Here is a 21764-nt window from a genome sequence, read left to right on the forward strand (position 1 = left end):
ATTTATTGCCATCATATGTCTAATTTATTGCATCAAGTGCCTAAACAAATATTTTTGCATCAAAATGGCTTTTTGTTCTTTTGCATAGCTATCTTTAGTTTCCCATTACTATTCAGGACACTTTGTTTTGAAATTTAGTATGGAGTTTTATGTGCACATTAAAAATTAATTTCTTAACTGCTGTGCATTTTCTATATGAATATCTAAGATTTCTAATGTGTGATTTATGCATAGCATGTCCAAAAAATAATACACATTTGAAATTTAAAAAAGTAGTTAAAAAATCATTTTATTTTGGAAATGCATATCTAGGGCTATTTTACTAGGAATCAAGATTTCGCGTATACTTGTCACTAAATTCTCCACCAATTTATTTCGAAATTCACTGTTTGCTGGAATTCTTCATTGTGACCAAAGTTTTGTGAAAAGATGGTAATCACTGGATAACTGGTGGTGTATTCTAATTAATGGTGGTTGATCATGAGGCATGAATTTAATGATGAGAGAAGTAGGACTATGTTTATTCCAGAATACAATGGTCATTCATTGTCGTGTGTTTGGAAAGTCATCACGTGGGGGTTTTCTTCTGGAACACAGTAGTAAAAACCATTTCTTAGGAAGAAGATAGATGATTTATACCCAGGAGCATACGAAGTAGAGGCAGACTGTCTTGGGCCTGTGATCAGTGGAGCCTCTCCTCCCTAATTTTTTTCTTAATTTAATAACCTTAAGTTTTTAAATACATGCCCCTATATAAAGAATTATATATATATATATATATATATATATATATATATATAAAGCTAAAAAGTATCTGCATTGAAAATGTTAGTTTATTGTGGAAATGGACTTATATTACCAGTAACTTATATTTGACACTAGAGGCCTTTTTTACAGTGTGTGTTTCAGTTGCTTCTTGTGAGAAAATCTTTTCTCTCACAAAAGGGTTCAAAACAAAGTTGAAGTTAATTATAAGCTATCTTTAATCAATAATTAGCCAAATAAGACTTAATGCTTTCGCAAACCTTTCATTTGAAAATGCAGTCGCTAAAAACATTAATTTTGATGAAGCTAGAAAAATCTTTTTTCAGAAGTCAAGCTTGCAAAAAACAGTTTTAGCTTTTCACTTTGTACAAAGTAAAGGAAGTATTGCAATCGTGAAAAATATCAGTTATATTTCAAAGGAAATATCCTTTTTGACTGTTCCCAAATCCATTTCGATGATATTTTGCTTGACATCTGTATGTATGTGGAGAATAAATTAATTCTAAGTGGATTCAAAAGGGTTTTTTTTTCATGATATCTCTACATACATACGTGAATGCATGCACATATACATATCTATGTAGGTATCTCGCATAACTAAAAAATTATTAGCTGTAGGACGTTGAAATTTCGTATATGGGTCTACTATAACATTTAGTTGGCCACCTCTTTTTTAATTGCAGTCGGCAATACCTAATGTGTGTGTGTATATATATATATATATATATTAATTTATTTCCTAAACAGTATTGATTGATTATACTATCTCCTAAGTTTAATTAAAGTAGAATTATTTTAAAAGAATGAATCCATACTGGTAAATTATATTTTGAAAGATGTTTTGAAGTAATTTGAAAGCAAAATGTTAATAATGTTTTAACGGGGACTGGAGTTAAATCATCATGAAGAATAAAATTTCAATTGTAAAAGGAAAAATTAAAAACATGTAATCATTGTTATTGATCAGAAATTAGTTGACTTTTCAAGGGGAACAAACCAACACCCGTTCAATGAACAATAATTGAAAAAATACGTAAATACGAAAGTGTTTCGTCTTTACTCGAGTTATAAGTTAAAGCCAAACCGGCAATTCTAGTCAGGCCAAATATTTCCGCAAATAGAAGGGATTATGATCCAATGCTGATACTCAGAGAACTTATTCTTATGAAGCATTTTAGTCAATTCAATTTAGAGTAAAAAGCAATTACTGTAGAGAAATCCTAATAAACCCGAGTAACCGTCCCCGACACTTTCATGTTTATGCATTTGAGTTCTATATTATTTGTAAAAACTAAACATTGGAAATTGTCGTTATGAAATCGAATTCAAAGTAAAGTTGAAATAAACATAGAAGATTACAAAATAAGATAAATAATGCAAACTTTGTAAAAACAAATCAAAGACAATATAAAAATAATATAAAAAAATATATAATAAGAACAGTGAATGTACATGAAGATATAAAGGCCAGAAAAGGTATTAAGTAACTTACATTCTTTCTAGTGAAGGAGTTGGCATTCTCTTCGTGTCTGACTCATAAGTGTAGGGTGTTTGAAAATTCTTAGCGGCAGTGGGGGCTTTGACTAATATCGGTCGGTAAGACATGGGTGAAGTAATTTATGGTAGTGGGTCTACTATAACATTTAGTTGGCCACCTCTTTTTTAATTGCAGTCGGCAATACCTAATGTGTGTGTGTATATATATACATATATAATAATTTATTTCCTAAACAGTATTGATTGATTATACTATCTCCTAAGTTTAATTAAAGTAGAATTATTTTAAAAGAGTGAATCCATACTGGTAAGTTATATTTTGAAAGATGTTTTGAAGTAAATTGAAAGCAAAATGTTAATAATGTTTTAACGAGGACTGGAGTTAAATCATCATGAAGAATAAAATTTCAATTGTAAAAGAAAAAATTAAAAACATGTAATCATTGTCATTGATTGGAAATTAGTTGACTTTTCAAGGGGAACAAACCAACTGCCGTTCAATGAACAATAATTGAAAATATACGTAAATACGAAAGTGTTTCGTCTTTACTCAAGTTATAAGTTAAAGCCAAACCAGCAATTCTAGTCAGGCCAAATATTTCCGCGAATAGAAGGGATTATGATCCAATGCTGATATTATGATTAGTGTTACAATCATTGAAAATAAATTTACAGATTTTATTAAGTTGAATTGAAAAATATAATAGTCTACATTTTTCTTGTAATTATTAGTTCCATTAGCTATAAATCTGAATTTTAATGGTGTTTTATGGAATTTGGGAATCGCATAAAGATTAGTAAATCTGTTGTAGTTTGCATTGAAAGTAATATTGAGTTCCTTATGAAAAGTTTTAATCCTGTTTATTATAGATGTTTCTGTAAGGTTGGCCAATTAATAAGTAGTTGCGTTGAGAAGTTCCTTATGAATAATTTCAGCATAGAATTGTTTTCAAATAATGCTAAAGTTATTAGTTGCTTTATCTACTTTTGTAATAGTAAAAAGCTGTTTTAATTTATTAATATCTGATGTAAGTTGCGACCAATTCAGTGTACTTTTAAACTTGAGGTGACTGATTTCGATGGATATGTGTTAGAAGAATTTTAGCTTTCCATTTTAAGAAGGTATCTATGGGTAAATTCATTTGATAACTTGCTTTAACTATAAATTCGTTGATGTTGTTTTCGAAAGTTGTAACAGTAATTTGTAGTCATGTATCTGACTGGTCTAAATTTTGTACCATAACTCATTAGTGTTTTTAGTTGATGGTTATGTGCTGGTGATGAGAATCTACGTATTTGCTGTAAATTGGTGTCTTACAATGTCATTCTGCTGTTTCATCTATTTCATGGTGGTTAGTGAGCAAGTTGCTTAAGGTCCTTTGATATTTAAATGCAACCATTGGTATTGTGTCAACTGCGGGGAAGTAATCTTTACAATCTCTGATGATTCTTGAGAAATGAGTATTGTCAAACTGCGGATGCAGAAAATTGACTTTAAAATAAATTTTGCGTTGAGTGAGACTATTAGAGAGTCTGAAAAGACTAAAATCAAGAATCATGTCTTTAATGATTTGTATGTCATCGTAGCTTTCTTGAATGAATTTTTTTAGTTTGTTAAGGAATTTATTAGTACAGGAGTGTAACCAGTTGAGAAGGTTCTTGGGAAAGTAGTCTGAGTCAAAAAAAACATTTCAATTGTTTTTTCAATGCAAGTGTATCCAAAGTGGATAAAAATCTCGCATTATTTTTTATTTTGCTTCCTCTTTTTCCTCTCTGCGTTTTGTTGCTGTAGAGCTTAAATTGGCTGAAAATAGACTTCTTAGAAGTATCTCTATGACTATGTATATAAGTGTTAAGTCCATATGGATAAAGTGAACGTTGTTTTAGTATATAGAGAGATTCCTGAAAAATTCGTGTTTTGTGATTGAGTATTATATCTAGTATCTGAAGTTGAATAGAGTTGAAGTCATGGTGTTTAAAGTGTTCTAATTTTGCTGTATTGAGTTATGATGGTGTACTTATTTTAATGCTATTTTTTTTTTTTGTGCGTTGAATTTTTTGATTTGAGCTCTATGGTTATTGATTCGAAAGTTAAGATTGCTTTTAGTCTGTCCTATATATTTAATATGTCAAGTACTGCATGTAATCATGTAAATACAGTTAAATGTTTTTCATAGAAATTGTTTTTTGGGTTTACCTGTAGCAGGCATGGCGTTAAATTTACAAGTTTGTCATTTAGTGGAATGACATTTAATGAATTCAATTTGAGATAAACTAGCAAGATATAAAAGTAAGCAGGTTGCTAACCTTCAATACAGTAAAGTTTTTGTATAAGAACTTTAAAACTTAAAAAAGAATGGAGATAATATATAAAGTGGGTACATTAGGCAAGAGATAAATAGCGCTAATACCTGCTATTTAGCATATCAAATGTTGTATGATCTTAAATCCATTTAGTGCGAAAACAAGTTATTACTACATGCGAAATTACTGCAAAGTTAGTTAATAATAATTTATTTCCTAAACAGTATTGATTAATTGATTATATTATCTCCTAAGTTTAATTAAAGTAGAATTATTTTAAAAGAGTGAATCCATACTGGTAAGTTATATTTTGAAAGATGTTTTGAAGTAATTTGAAAGCAAAATGTTAATAATGTTTTAACGGGGACTGGAGTTAAATCATCATGAAGAATAAAATTTCAATTGTAAAAGGAAAAATTAAAAACATGTAATCATTGTTATTGATCAGAAATTAGTTGACTTTTCAAGGGGAACAAACCAACACCCGTTCAATGAACAATAATTGAAAAAATACGTAAATACGAAAGTGTTTTGTCTTTACTCGAGTTATAAGTTAAAGCCAAACCGGCAATTCTAGTCAGGCCAAATATTTCCACAAATAGAAGGGATTATGATCCAATGCTGATACTCAAAGAACTTATTCTTATGAAGCATTTTAGTCAATTTAATTTGGAGTAAAAAGCAATTACTGTAGAGAAATCCTAATTAACCCGAGTAACCGTCCCCGACACTTTCATGTTTATGCATTTGAGTTCTATATTATTTGTAAAAATTAAACATTGGAAATTGTCATTATAAAATCGAATTCAAAGTAAAGTTGAAATAAACATAGAAGATTACAAAATAAGATAAATAATGCAAACTTTGTAAAAACAAATCAAAGACAATGTAAAAATAATATAAAAATAATATAAAAAAATATATAATAAGAACAGTGAATGTACATGAAGATATAAAGGCCAGAAAGGTATTAAGTAACTTACATTCTTTCTAGTGGGGGAGTTGGCAAAGTGTTCTCTTCGTGTCTGACTCAGGTAGTAGGGTGTTCGAAAATTCTTAGCGGCATTGGGGGCTTTGAATAATATCAGTCAGTAAGACATGGGTGAAGTAATTTATGGTAGTGGGTGGGACTTGGAATTCTTGAGGGATGTATTATGTGGAGTTCTTATTTGAGTGAGACTGTCTGTTAAGATTTTTTTCAAAATACTAGTGAATGGAAATTAATTAATTTCTGGCTAATTGTCGTGTCGCAAGGATTAAGAATTTAAGAAAGGAAAAAGGAATTTTCACTGTCCAAGAGCTATTAGACAGACTAAAGTCATGAAATAGGCCCATTTTTTTAGTAACAGTATAGTAACAGTATAAGTCTGAAGACAATTAGATTTTTACAATATATACAATTGAGTAATTACACTATATACAAATCCTTCAACTGACAGTCATCCAACTTATACCGCCTTCTCAGGTTTAGGAACAAATTATCATATCCCTATCAGTTAAATGATTTAGAGTGAGTATTTAACGCCTGCTCTTTTAAGGCAATGGTTGATAAATTGAATCCGAATTAGATTATTTTTGAGAATTTTAATAAGGAGCAAAATTTCGCGTTGTAAATCTATTGTATTTGTGCATATAATTTTAATTCGTTGTATTTGATTAATTATAGTATTGTTAATTACTTTTTTGGATATGTTGGAGTTCCAATTTATTAATTTGTTAGTATTGAAATTGAAATTTCTTGTTTTGTCAAAAAGTAAAATTTTTTTGTAGACAATGATTTGAAGATCTAGAAAGTCTATGCTATTTTGTGAATTATTAGTTTTATTAAGTGTAAGACAATTCGGATAAATCTCGGAGTGTTCAATTTTACCAAAATTATTAATTGTAATAAGGTCATCAATATATCTGTAGGTGTGCTTGTAGTAATTTAACTCTTGTGGTTGTAGATTTTTTTGGAAGTTAAATTCTTTGACAAATAAAAAGATATTACAGATCGAGGTGCTGGAATGTAAGCCCATTGGCAATCCTCTGACTTGTTTAAAAAGTTGATTTTGAAACTTGATGTAGTTATGAAAAAGTGTGCATTTTAAGTAGGTTTTCCATTTGTCAAGAGTCATGATATTGAGCATATCAGGGAAGAGTTTAGGTAGATCAAGTAGACTGGTATAGATTTATTCTAGAGGAAGTGAGGTATATAAGTTTTCAAAGTCATAGCAGTTAATGTTTTGGATGTTAATGGTTTGAATGGTATTAATGACAGGAGTGTTATTATGAATGATCCAGCAATAGTTATGATTAGTGTTACAATCATTGAAAATAAATTTACAGATTTTATTAAGTTGAATTGAAAAATAATAGTCTACATTTTTCTTGTAATTATTAGTTCCATTAGCTATAAATCTGAATTTTAATGGTGTTTTATGGAATTTGGGAATCGCATAAAGATTAGTAAATCTGTTGTAGTTTGCATTGAAAGTAATATTGAGTTTTTTATGAAAAGTTTTAATCCTGTTTATTATAGATGTTTCTGTAAGGTTGGCCAATTGATAAGTAGTTGCATTGAGAAGTTCTTTATGAATAATTTCAGCGTAGAATTGTTTTCAAATAATGCTAAAGTTATTAGTTGCTTTATCTATTTTTGTAATAGTAAAAAAGCTGTTTTAATTTATTAATATCTGATGTAAGTTGCGACCAATTCAGTGTACTTTTAAACTTGAGGTGACTGATTTCGATGGATATGCGTTGAAGAATTTTAGCTTTCCATTTTAAGAAGGTATCTATGGGTAAATTCAGTTGATAGCTTGCTTTAACTATAAATTCGTTGATGTTGTTTTCGAAAGTCTTGTAACAGTAATTTGTAGTCATGTATCTGACTGGTCTAAATTTTGTACCATAACTCATTAGTGTTTTTAGTTGATGGTTATGTGCTGGTGATGAGAATCTACGTATTTCCTGTAAATTGGTGTCTTACAATGTCATTCTGCTGTTTCATCTATTTCATGGTGGTTAGTGAGCAAGCTGCTTAAGGTCCTTTGATATTTAAATGCAACCATTGGTATTGTGTCAACTGCGGGGAAGTAATCTTTACAATCTCTGATGATTCTTGAGAAATGAGTATTGTCAAACTGCGGATGCAGAAAATTGACTTTAAAATAAATTTTGCGTTGAGTGAGACTATTAGAGAGTCTGAAAAAACTAAAATCAAGAATCATGTCTTTAATGATTTGTATGTCATCGTAGCTTTCTTGAATGAATTTTTTTAGTTTGATAAGGAATTTATTAGTACAGGAGTGTAACCAGTTGAGAAGGTTCTTGGGAAAGTAGTCTGAGTCAAAAAAAACATTTCAATTGTTTTTTCAATGCAAGTGTATCCAAAGTGGATAAAAATCTCGCATTATTTTTTATTTTGCTTCCTCTTTTTCCTCTCTGCGTTTTGTTGCTGTAGAGCTTAAATTGGCTGAAAATAGACTTCTTAGAAGTATCTCTATGACTATGTATATAAGTGTTAAGTCCATATGGATAAAGTGAACGTTGTTTTAGTATATAGAGAGATTCCTGAAAAATTCGTGTTTTGTGATTGAGTATTATATCTAGTATCTGAAGTTGAATAGAGTTGAAGTCATGGTGTTTAAAGTGTTCTAATTTTGCTGTATTGAGTTATGATGGTGTACTTATTTTAATGCTATTTTTTTTGTGCGTTGAATTTTTTGATTTGAGCTCTATGGTTATTGATTCGAAAGTTAAGATTGTTTTTAGTCTGTCCTATATATTTAATATGTCAAGTACCGCATGTAATCATGTAAATACAGTTAAATGTTTTTCATAGAAATTGTTTTTTGGGTTTACCTGTAGCAGGCATGGCGTTAAATTTACAAGTTTGTCATTTAGTGGAATGACATTTAATGAATTCAATTTGAGATAAACTAGCAAGATATAAAAGTAAGGAGGTTGCTAACCTTCAATACAGTAAAGTTTTTGTATAAGAACTTTAAAACTTAAAAAAGAATGGAGTTATTACTACATGCGCAATTACTGCAAAGTTAGTTAATAATAATTTATTTCCTAAACAGTATTGATTAATTGATTATATTATCTCCTAAGTTTAATTAAAGTAGAATTATTTTAAAAGAGTGAATCCATACTGGTAAGTTATATTTTGAAAGATGTTTTGAAGTAATTTGAAACCAAAATGTTAATAATGTTTTAACGGGGACTGGAGTTAAATCATCATGAAAAATAAAATTTCAATTGTAAAAGGAAAAATTAAAAACATGTAACCATTGTCATTGATCGGAAATTAGTTGACTTTTCAAGGGGAACAAACCAACTCCCGTTCAATGAACAATAATTGAAAAAATACATAAATATGAAAGTGTTTCGTCTTTACTCGAGTTATAAGTTAAAGCCAAATCGGGAATTCTAGTCAGGCCAAATATTTCCGCGAATAGAAGAGATTATGATCCAATGCTGATACTCAAAGAACTTATTCTTATGAAGCATTTTAGTCAATTCAATTTGGAGTAAAAACCAATTACTGTAGAGAAATCCTAATTAACCCGAGTAACCGTCCCCGACACTTTCATGTTTATGCATTTGAGTTCTATATTATTTGTAAAAATTAAACATTGGAAATTGTCATTATAAAATCGAATTCAAAGTAAAGTTGAAATAAACATAGAAGATTACAAAATAAGATAAATAATGCAAACTTTGTAAAAACAAATCAAAGACAATATAAAAATAACATAAAAATAATATTAAAAAAATATATAATAAGAACAGTGAATGTACATGAAGATATAAAGGCCAGAAAGGTATTAAGTAACTTACATTCTTTCTAGTGGGGGAGTTGGCAAAGTGTTCTCTTCGTGTCTGACTCATAAGTGTAGGGTGTTCGAAAATTCTTAGCGGCATTGGGGGCTTTGAATAATATCAGTCGGTAAGACATGGGTGAAGTAATTTATGGTAGTGGGTGGGACTTGGAATTCTTGAGGGATGTATTATGTGGAGTTCTTATTTGAGTGAGACTGTCTGTTAAGATTTTTTTCAAAATACTAGTGAATGGAAATTAATTAATTTCTGGCTAATTGTCGTGTCGCAAGGATTAAGAATTTAAGAAAGGAAAAAGGAATTTTCACACCAGCTCTCATACCTAGCCTAAAAGTACTAATCCGGTCTTTATTTTCACAATTGTTGTTCGTAGTCACATCCAGTAACAGAAGTTTTATAAATAATGAATATATTCATGTTCTGGCTATGCCAAATTTTGAAAAGTTAATTTTCACCAAGTAATAAAATCTAACTGAATACATATCAGTGTATATATGTTGTTAGTCTAATAACAAATATCTAACAAATTTAGTGTCAGTTTATTGTTGTAAATATCTAACAATATGCTATATTAGTTTAATGTTGTAGCAAAAAAGTTTATAATTCAATAGGCTATAAAAGGAAGTCATATGGTGTCCATATCAGATTTTTTTAATGACAGGAAAGTCAAACGTTTCTTTTAAATCACCAGTAATAGTATTAAAAATATTACTTTTTTTAATATATGTTTGTCTGCTGAATGTAAATTGTTGTTTTTTGAGGAGGGGGGGGGGCTTAAACCTTTTTCCCCTAATGATTTTAACTGTTAAATTTTAATAAAATAAAAATAATTACATATTTCTTTACATATTGCATGGTGATAACATTCCACTAATGTGGGCCCAGGGAGATTTCTACCCTGGGCCTCGATAGCTGTAAGTCTGCTATTGGTCATGTCAGGAATTATTTTTCAGTATGCCTTAAATAGTTAACCTAAATTTTGTCATAGGTCATGATGAAGGAGAGAAAAATCATAACTTCTATTTGCATATCATCAAAATTAAATGCTGCTTCTATTTTTTTAACATTTTTAGTGTGCGCGTGTATTCTGTAGTTAGCCAGCTTGAGAACCATGTGACATAAATTTTTTCGTAGTTGAGGTAATTGGTTATGTTATCAGTAATAAGGGACTGCAATGCTTGTAGAAACTGACCATGATGTTCATCAGCAGTAACAGCCTAGATTCACTGCATGGCTTCACCAATATTATGCTGGAATTCATCTGTAACAATGTACAGCCATGTAAGATATCCTTCATCATGGACATTGACCTTCTCAACTAGAAAGTTCTGATACCATTGCCTTCCATCATGATTTGGTCCATCATGTTGGCACCAAGCAAAACCTGACTATTTTTGCATTACACTTGGGAGGATTCTTTTTTTTTTTTTTTTTTTTTTTTTTTGTGTGTGTGTGTGTGTGTGTGTATTCATTTCAGCTCAGCTGTTCTATAAATGTGTATACAATTGCTGCTGCACAACTATCATGCACCACCTTTATTATACTCACATGAATACTTATACACAATTGATTGACTTGGCAACATTGCTGATCACCAGGTACTCCCATGGAAGCAATATCCTTCAGGCAATTAAATTAGCAACAGAAGTGGAGGATGAGAATATACACAATCATTTGTCTCCTAGCCTAAAATATGTACTTTCAAGATAAAAAGGTTTTATTCAACTAATTTCTTTTGTTCACTTAACTTTTGTTCCTTTTTTATTGCCAAATGTGTTCTAGTTCTGCATGTGCCTCATATAAAATGATTTTACCCCACTACCCCGAATGGCGGGGGCTTGCCTATGCCGGTATCAGCCACTCCTAAGACCAGATGTGGTGGTCTCTTTATTGTGGAGGCACCTAATAGGTGGGCCACCATTGTCTCTAATGAAGAGACGTACAATTTTATGTCCATGCCTTCTCTGGGATTCCAACCCGGGCCCTTCGGTATTGCAGTCAGGCTTCCCTAACTACTGTACCGTTTGGGTGGCCATATAAACTGTATGCATTTAAATAAGCTCATATAATGTACAAAAGTCTGCAAGAAATAAAAAAATTATTGTTTAGTTGTAAATGAATTAGTTATTATTTAAATATGCATTGTCCCAAACTAAACAGTAATCTCAGATCTTTTAAATATTTTGCATATTCTTTGTTTAATCTAATGTATTTCAGTTCTATGGTATTTAAAAAGTGTTATTATTAGATTAAGTTGCAGGTCTTTCTGAACATACTATATGTTTGATTTAAAGAAAATATTTTCTTCTCTTTGCAGCTGTTTTTCCATCTTCAACGAGAAAGATATTTTCCTGAACCAAGAGCACGTTTCTATGCTGCTGAAATAACAAGTGCTTTGGGTTACTTGCATGCAGAAGGAATCATATATAGGTAAGATATAATTATGATGCCTATTAATTTAAAATAAGAAAAAGCTCTCTCATTATTGGGATTTCAACTGCTTATTGAAGTTTTTGAAAAGAACTAAGAAAGAGTCATATGCATGAAAGAGTTGTACATTTTACATTAAATGTCATTTTGATTGCTGATATATGTGTTATTAAATAATGCTATTTGCTATTTCTATATCTTTTATATTTAAATAGTAATCTTTGAGTAATAAGGAAAGCAATATTTTTTTAACATGTAACAAGATTATTTGCATTCTGAATGCCTGAGCTCACACTGGATCAGGAATTATACATTCATATATGCAATACAAATGTATTATGTACATACATAATGTGTAATGAAAACATTTGAAAATTATATGCCATTTGAAAAGTATGTATAAGATTTTTCTGAGGCAAAATTTCATTTCATGGCACATGTTCTGGGAAATACTAAGTTAATGTCTTTTAAAAGAATAAAGTAATATATTAAAATACAACTGAGTTGCAAAATTTTAAAAATTATCAATTTCCATCAATTTAACATTAGTTCTTTTATTACCATTCACAGTTTTTGTGCACTTCATTCAACTTATTCATTCAGCTGTACGGATGTTTATTGACTCTGCCATGTCATCTTACATTTGGCTTCTTTCATTGTTACAACAGAATGCTTTTTACATCATCACAAAGTTTTATTTCTACATGTTACATCTTAATTAGAAAAAGGAAATGTAACATTTAAATTGTAATCTTTTTCTTGAATATGAAAAATAAACAACAGTCTAAGTCGAAGAGAAAAAAAATTCATATTAAATTCCAAATGTTTGATACTTAGGAAGGATATTGTGACCCTATCATAAATGTATTCTTAACTATTGCCAAGAAACTGCCTTTCTTTTAATGGCATTCCTATTAAAACTGTTTTAAAATTTTCTGCCATTTCGTTAAACTAGTTTTGCTATCCAAATATCATTTTGTTATGAATTTTATTAATCTGAGGCAAATTCTAGAATACCAGATGTTAGTATTAATGTCAGACTGTGGATAGTTAAGGGTTAAAATCATTTTCTAAATACAAAATTGGAACCAAGTTAGCATAGCTAAGCTTATTTTAACCCAAATTACCATCTTGGGAGAAAAGTTTAGTTGAGACAAAATATTTCCAGACAGAATAATTTCCTTAAACGCAAAGCAGTGTTAAAACTATACAGTATTTTGCTATTTGTAAAACCAGGTGTTAATGAACAAACATTTATTATGAAAATTTATTTTTTCTGCTAGAGAAGCTATCAATTAGTGTGGAAATGTATATAATAGAATACAGAAATGAAGTCATAAATGCATTTTGTTATCCTTTACATGCAATATTGATAACAAAGTGTCATTACACTGCAGTTTTTTACTGTAAAATCAAGTTTTAGCTTTATGTAAAACAGTGATACGTTTAAATCAATTATGAAAATTTGTAGATAAAACGTTATTCTAAGAACTTATATCAACAGTGAAAGAACAACTGAAGAATATGAGTGAGAATTTACTGCTTAACTGAGTTTTAATTCCTCACGAACACACATTTCACAGATCAGTATAGTTACATTATTTGGAGAATGTGACACTGTTCAGTTTTTTACTAAAGGGCGTGATCAAATATTCCCCTTTGGGTAAAGTAATTACTTAAATTAATTCTGAATGCTCTATAGAGAAAACTTTCTAACAAGAACTTACTAACAATCACCCATTTTTTAGATAATGTATCAGATTGTTACTAACAGTGTGACATGTTACTAACAACTATGTATCTGTTGCTAATAGTATATTCATGTTAAATGCAAACTGATAAGCTGGTATTTTTACCGTCTTGTGAATTCTAATACTTTGATTGTTGAGAGAATATATTTTGCATTCACAACTATTTTTTCTGTATTATGTCTTTTCCATATCTATTGTTTGTTTGCAGTTAAAGAGTTAGTTGGTAAAACTATTATATACTAGTAATTTTTATTCATTTATGAAATTAGTTATACATTTTTTTAACTTTTCTCACTTATAATACTGTATAAATTTAACTAAAAATACTGACGTCTTTCTTCTAAAATATTAAATTTTTTTTTGTAATTTTATATTTCTTTCACTATATATTCATATCTCGGTACATTACCTTTAATCATATTTAATGTATACATTTAATACTAAATATTTTCAGAGAAATTTTCATATTTGTTAAATAGTTTTATATGCAAATTTAAGTTAAATGAAAGACCATCTAGATTAATCAGTAATTGAAATAATGAAGTAAAGATGAACTATTAAAAGTATAATATCTATGCTGAAAAATAATATAATCGGTCATCCTAATCTGTAGAGTTATGTAAATGTATTTGTGTATATAGTATAAGAACACTAAAAAGGAAATAAACATGTTATTTTTTAATTCAGGTCTTCAATTTTTTAGAAATAATTAAACAAAAGTTAAATTTAGAAATAATCATGCATATTCCATCTAGTTGTTAACCGTCTAGATATAAGAGTACCATATTATATATATTAACTCTGTTACCAGTTATGTAAATGTTAAAAAATAAGTTTTTTTTTCTGTAATTTTTTTATAAAATTTAATATGCTCTTATAACCGGGCATTTTAATAAATGAAATTGCAGAATGAGAGAAAGGATTTGGATTATCGTATAGTAAGGATTGATTGCACTATTTAATTACTAAATAAACTACTCAGATAATTATTATATATACAAACTGCATAAGTACTGCTAAGTATAATAGCAACCTCTAATTGAGCGAATTGAGTTTATGACTGCATCCACTATACTGAATATAGATATGCCTGAAAGCAAATAGCTAATGTGTCAATAAGTTTTTCTAATTTTTTCATATAGTAAAAATACAGTTTTTATATTCTAGAGGACCTTATTTTCGAGTAACGAAGTTATTTTCTTGATTGTCATTATCTAGTCATAGGAGTTTCCCTTAAATCCCCTAGAAATACTTGTGTGAAAAAATTTTATTTTAATCAATTCATGCTATTTAAAACAATGTTTTTGATATTGAGAAATTATTTGAATTTCCTTTTAATGACTGACAAATAAGTTTTCCATTCCTTAAATATAAAAGCTAAAAATGGATGTAAATAATTTAAAATGTATGCATAAATGAAACAGAAGCTTTAGTCGGTTTTAAGCGAAACAAGTAATTTTTTACTATTTTCTTCCTGTTTCTGATAAATGTTTAAGGTTTGGGAACAGCTATATGAATCTCAGCTTATTTATGCATTTAACATCAGATGACAGTGTCCATGCACAGTATATACTCCCAAATAGAATTAATTTATTCATTATCAAGAACAGAAAAACTATATAAGAAATTAAGAATGATCAGGATAAAAATGATAATTTTTATTTATGATCAGCAATGTTTGAGATTCCTAAAGTTTTACTGTAATATTCTTAAATACTTTCTATCATCTTGTTAATGCTTATATGAACTCGCATAAGGATTCATGTCTGTATCCAGTTTGAACAGCCTAAGATTATTTTTCATAAGGTTTGTTTTCTGAGCTGCATTTATTTCAAGAATGATTCTGTGTTTCTTAAATGTTTAAAGAGTTACTTTAAATGAAACTTTTTTTTTTTAGGGATTTGAAGCCAGAAAACATTCTTTTGGACTATCAGGTATGCAGTCTTATATCATATGAAGAATAAAAATTTTATGCAAATTATAGAATTACTGTTTGAAAAAGCAAATTATTCAGAAATAAAGTTATACTTTATTCATACGATTATTTTATTGCCCTAATTTTAATGTGTTTACCCAATAAAATTACTTCTATTTGTCTCTTAGGTTTTCAGTATGTTTGTCATTTTTGCATTAAATACCTCAATCTTGATTAAACTTTTGTATTTGATATTGGAAAAAAGTCTAGTTTTGGAACTAAATTATTAAACTATTTGGAATTAATTTTCTTTAACTGTAATGCACTAGCATATGATCTTGTGCAAGTGTTTTGATTCTTACAATTAAATCTTGTATATAAACAGTGTATAACCGTTCAAAATTTATGTATGTTAAATATGCCATTGCTGTTCAAGTATACGGAAATAAAATTAAATATAAAAAAAGTTCCTTGGTCTACTTTAAAATTCAAGTTCAAATTATCTTTCATGTAGTAAAATTTTCAATTTTCTTTCTGCCCACCAGTGGCCGAGCGGTAAAGTCGCTGAACACTGGTAGTTCGGTCCGAGGTTCGAATCCCGCAAACGGGCTGGCTTCATGGGTGTTTTCGTGGTTTTCCCCATGTGTAACATGTATACGAGCCAGTTTCCCTTAGAAAGTCCTCCATGAAGGCATTCCTCCCTTTAGGCAGATAGCCCTTGAAGCTTTGCCATAATCACACACATACAATTTTCTTTCTTTACATGGGTTAGAGTTTAAAACTTGGAAAAAAAAAAGAGAAAAGATTGATTTATTGATTTACTCTGAGCAATAAACTAACAGCTTTTCAGTATGTATTAGTTCCTAGCTAATAACAGAACATTTTAAATTTAAGTTTTTTTTTATATCACTGTTACTTCACTTCCTCACCCTTGTGCATTAATTGGTGTATGTTTTTTTTAAATCACTGTTACTTCACTTCTCCGCTCTTGTGCATTAATTGATGAACCATTTCTCACTGACTATTAACCCCTTAATGCACCAATAAAAATTCATAACATGGTCTTTTTTCTTCTAAAGTTTTTGCTCTTTTATTTTAATTCAACCTTTTTTTTTTTACTTCTTTCTTATTTTAACTCAAAACTATAGCAGATGATATTCTGTTGTATTCATATCTGGAAAAAAAAAAAAAAAAACCCTTGAACCTATTTACTCAGGTGTGCAGAAATAATTTAGTTCAGTTTACTCAAGTTAACTCAGTTGAATGCATTATGAGGTTAAATGAATGTGCACAAAAACTGATTTGAAATTTCTTTATTTTTGTTGCTGTTTAAAATAAGCAGCTTTAATCAGAATTACAGTCTCTCATTTCATTCAAGGATTATGTTATGGTTAAGAAAAATACACAATGCCTTTAATGATTAGAGAACCCTATACATTTGCTGAACTGGAGCATGGTATGATATCCCCCATAGCATAGATACCAGTACACTCACCTAAAAATATTTGATTAGATTATGATCAGAACTTTGAGTTGGCTAGTCAAATTCCTTCACTTGCCTTTCTTCAAACCAGTTGGCTATTGCTTTCACATTATGAATGAGTGAATTGCCTTGTTGGAAATGTTAAGGCCTAGTTCCAGTTGTTGCCACAGAATGGATAGCACAGACTTATCCGATATTTATTATTGCTTTATAAGCTTCAGCAGTTATGGTTTGAGGTACAAAATTCACAGGGCCAGTAATAGTAAGACCCATATCCATAGTTCAAGTGAAGTCACTGGAATAGTAACAAGAATTGAAGAATGGCAAATTATAGCTTGAAGTTTACTTTTGTGGATTTTTATGTATTATTTTAACCAAACCATATAAAACATTTTCCAAGTATTTGAGTTTTTATTGGCTCAAAGTTAATCTGGCATTTTTTATTTTCTTACATTGTTAGTTCCTTCTGATAGGTGTGCTAACCACATACAGTGCCATGAGTAAAAATTACAATACCAAGAAGGCTCATATTGTGATCACATGTATGTCACAGGTTATTCATGTTATAGGGTATAAATGACATTTTCATTGCTATGTCACATATATTTACATTGAATCTCTGCATTGAGTGAAACCACTAACATATTAAACAATGTTTTCAGATGAACAATGTTTCAGAAACAATGTTTGGGAAATCTGTTAGATTACTTCAACAAAGACCATGGTTTATCAGTGATGACTGTGGACAGCCAGTTATTTTTCTGTCACAGTACTCACATTTCATAATTTGATGTGTCTGTTAAAGTAGCAAGTTGAAACAGAAAATTTAGGATGTAAAGTCCATGCGAACAATACTTTATGCATAAACCTGTTAGATTACTTCTACAAAGACCATAGTTCATCAGTGATGACTGTGGACAGCCAGTTATTTATCTGTCATATTCCTCACATTTCATAACTGATGTGTCTGATAAAGTAGCAAGTTGAGAGGGAAGTATAGGATGTATATAGTCTATGGGAACAATACTTTATGCAGGGAAGATATCTTAAATGATCTAGGCTGTATATAGTCAAGCATTCATACTCTTGGTGGAGTAAAATATTAACTGTGAAAGAAGGGTAAGATCTTGGGGTAAGAAAATAACCCTGATGTAATGTTGGCTGTTGAGAGTTCTGCCAATGCAAATCGGGAAAAATCATGAATAGAATGTAGTATCATCTTAAACTATAACATCTGGACTGGGCGAGTGTGATTTTCTGAAAAACACTGATTGGTGCTGTTTCATTAGATGCCTTCAAGCACATATTTGTTTCATGGAGGTAAGAAAAGCAGAAGTAAGTGTTAAAAGTTTAACAGTTTTTCCCCTGCACTGGGCTGATGCTATAGAATGCCAGGTATATCTCAGGATTTCAAGATGTTAGTCTCTCTGCCATTATGTACAGTAAGTTTAAAATTCTCCAGAACTAAAATAAGTACAATGAATGTTTTTTCTCCGCCTACTATTACCTCAGAACATTAACGGTGCATGATGTTTTTTTAGATTATATTTCTGTGTACATATTCTATTCAGGTTACTAGCATATAATGAAAAATGAAAGAAAAGCCCTGATGTGCTGTGCTGTCTCAATATAGGTAGGCATCACTTTACTTAGAGAGATAGTCCTAGTATGTGGTTCCTTAACCAGTGAAACAATAAAATACCGTCTCAATGTGCAAAATATTGTTTCTCCAAAGAAAAGAATGCTTATTCCTTGTCTTCCCAAATGACTTGATCAACATGGCGCATCAAAATGAATCTTGGTTTTTTTAAAGTGCACAAAAAATACTTTATAATTTGCTTACTAGAATTTATATTGACTACTTAAATGCAGATTAAGCGTCCCAGTTGTGCCTTGTATCTATTGCAGTAGTAATAAACTGTACTACTAATATAAAATAAAATATGGCTACTAGAGAAAAATAGAAAATGTATGATATAAAAAAATCTGTCTCTTAAATTTTGCAATAAATTGAATTAAAAAGAGTGCAAAACCGTAAATTGTATTATAATGTATAAAAGACATTTATTTTTTATCCAAACCAACTTAAAAGACAAAGTAAGAAAAAATGACATATTATTAACTGTACTAAACTATACACATGACTGGGTTGCATATATTTTATGATGGATAAAATAAAATATTTGCATGCACTTAAATACTTAACAAGTACATAATATAGTTTAATATTATATACTTGTTATCCATCCTGTTAAATATGTTGACAGTTTAATATTTATGGCTCAGAAAATAGAAATATTTTGTATATCCTTCAGGTCAAATGTTAAACTGCTGACATGAAAGCATTTTTCACATTTATAATCAATATTGATGTAAAATATTATTTCATGTGATTCATTTTTTTAGTAATTTAAAAGACTGTAAGATAAAATATTTCTAAATAATTTTAAGGTAAAGTAGATGATCAAATATGTAATTCTGTTTTAAAAAGAGCTTGCTTGATAACTTGGTAGTAACAAAAGTGTAAATTTTTTAAAAAAAATATACACATGTCAGTGTCTCGCATTTGGTTTAAATATTTTTAGTTAAAATATTTTTTTGATAGGGTCATGTCGTGTTGACAGATTTCGGGTTAAGCAAAGAAGGTCTTGCTGAAAAAGACACAACAACAACTTTCTGTGGAACACCTGAGGTAATTTATGTTGAAAATTTTATTTTTAAAGTAAAATATTTCTTCATGGTGTAACTATTTCATTCTAAAATGGAGTAAATTGTATTCATCTAGTGTAATAATTAAAGATATAGTCCTTATTTAAAAACTTTTATACACTGCTTTTAATAGCTTAGGGCTCACACTGGCTGAGTGTTTTCCCACTCAGCCAGTGTGAGCAAGCAGATTGTGAAAGCCAAAATATGTTTATGAATATTTTTTGAATTTGGTAATTGCATTGGAAATATATTCATCGGATATAATTTGTCTTCATGTTAATATGTATACTGTCTCAAACGTTTAGAGAATAAAGTTATTGTATAGTATTCAAGAAGTAATGAAAGGTTTGCAACATCTCTTTTTTTTTCCAGATGATATGTTTTTTCAGTGGGGAAAATTTAAATTTCTTGATTTTAAGATTTATAGTATGACCAAAAAAAAAAAGTAAGGATTATGTGGATTCTGAAGTTCAAATTTCTTATAAGCAGAGTGAAGAAGTTTAAATATAAAATTGTGTCTCCATGGTTATTATAAATATTTAAAAGTGTACAGTGGGAAACTTCAAGTAAATCTTTTGTAGTTAAAGTGAAGGCTAATTAATATCCAGCATAGCAATTCATACTGTTAACCATAGTCAAGAGAAGAAAAGTGTTACTGCTGCTTAAATGCTCATAATTAAAAAATGGTGAAATAGATGTCATATTCTAAATTCATTTTTATTTCTAAATAGTTTCTTAAATTTTGTAAGCTTTGCATAAGTATTTTCTGAGCAGAAAGCTGTTTATTAAATTTAGATAAACATTGCAACTGTTCTAAATGGTAAGTATTCTAAAGAAATACAGCTGAAATTTTTATGAATTTTTTTTTTTTTTTTTTTTCATTTTTCTTATTTGAATTTTCCCACTTGTAGATTGAACACAAGCCAGTTTCTCTTGGAAAGTCCTTCATTAAGACATCCCTCTTCTTAGGCAAATGGCATTACATTATGACAAACATAATCAATAATCCAATTTTCTATTTATATGAAATTCATAATTTTATTTATTTGTATCATTAAATATACTATATTCTTAAGTATTTTTAATATAGCATAAGGACATTGCATGTCTGCCAACTTTTATGAATAGCTAAATCCCTTTTGGGGCAATATGAAATCTTTTGTTATGCAATGTCAGGTTTAATTAGATCAATATTTTAGTAATTTTAAAACTTAATAATTAAAAAAAAAATTCACATTCTTTGACTTGTATGTTTCATGACGATATTTTCATTAACAAATATAATAAGACTCTTATGATATCATTAAAATGCCAGTGAAATAATAAAGTGCTTTTATTTAGAAAATCTTACTTACCATTTTTTATTTCCGTGTCATATTTTAAAATATATGGTGTAAGATCATAAGGCACATTTTCTGAAACTTTACTTCTGAGCAAAAGCAAAATGATTTCTGTAAATATGTTAAACTTGTCTAATTTCATTATAATTTTTTTAAAATATCCAGGTGCATGTGTGTTTTGTTTATGAAATTTCCTTTAGGCTTTCTTTCGATTTTTTTTCAAACATTTTCTGATTTTATACTCTTATAAATTTTGCAGGTATGAATTTATATTTTTGTGCAAATAAAGCTATTTCTGAAAGGACAATTTTTTATTTAATCATCATTAAATTCAGTGTGCATAATGTTTTCTTAAAGTCATATTACTTCTTAATGATTTAACAAGATGGATTGTTTAGTATTTAGCTCCAGAGGTTTTGAGAAAGCAAGCTTATGATAAAGCTGTTGATTGGTGGTGTCTTGGAGCTGTATTGTATGAAATGTTATATGGCCTGGTAAGTTTTGATTTAAAATTTTTTTTAATGACTATATATTTTTCTATTAAATCAAACATATTGATTAGGCATATTAAATCCAAGATTCAGGAATGTTTATTACATATTTTCTATAATAGCGAAATTATATTTTGGAGAAACTCTTTTGAATCGTATATTACTTAATCAGCATAAACCTTATACTCGAAGGTGTAGCATAACTGAAGTGTGACTGTTGTATTTATTTTTGTTTAGTTTCTTTTTGCA

General features: G+C 29.2%; 1 protein-coding gene across 1 annotated transcript in view; it reads left to right on the top strand.

The window, feature by feature from the left end:
- LOC118188373 (serine/threonine-protein kinase Sgk2-like) overlaps nucleotides 1–21764 on the top strand; it is a 74401-nt gene that overhangs the window by 42830 nt on the left and 9807 nt on the right. Inside the window, exons 10-13 of the mRNA XM_035358788.2 lie at nucleotides 11714–11826; nucleotides 15475–15511; nucleotides 19581–19667; nucleotides 21423–21518. Coding sequence (XP_035214679.1) covers nucleotides 11714–11826; nucleotides 15475–15511; nucleotides 19581–19667; nucleotides 21423–21518 — 333 coding nt within the window. The remainder of the gene's footprint in view (nucleotides 1–11713; nucleotides 11827–15474; nucleotides 15512–19580; nucleotides 19668–21422; nucleotides 21519–21764) is intronic.

The sequence above is a fragment of the Stegodyphus dumicola genome, chromosome X1 (assembly GCF_044657685.1).
Source record: "Stegodyphus dumicola isolate Sdum_Otavi_A_Nest chromosome X1, ASM4465768v1".
Classification (NCBI taxonomy): Eukaryota; Metazoa; Arthropoda; class Arachnida; order Araneae; family Eresidae; genus Stegodyphus; species Stegodyphus dumicola.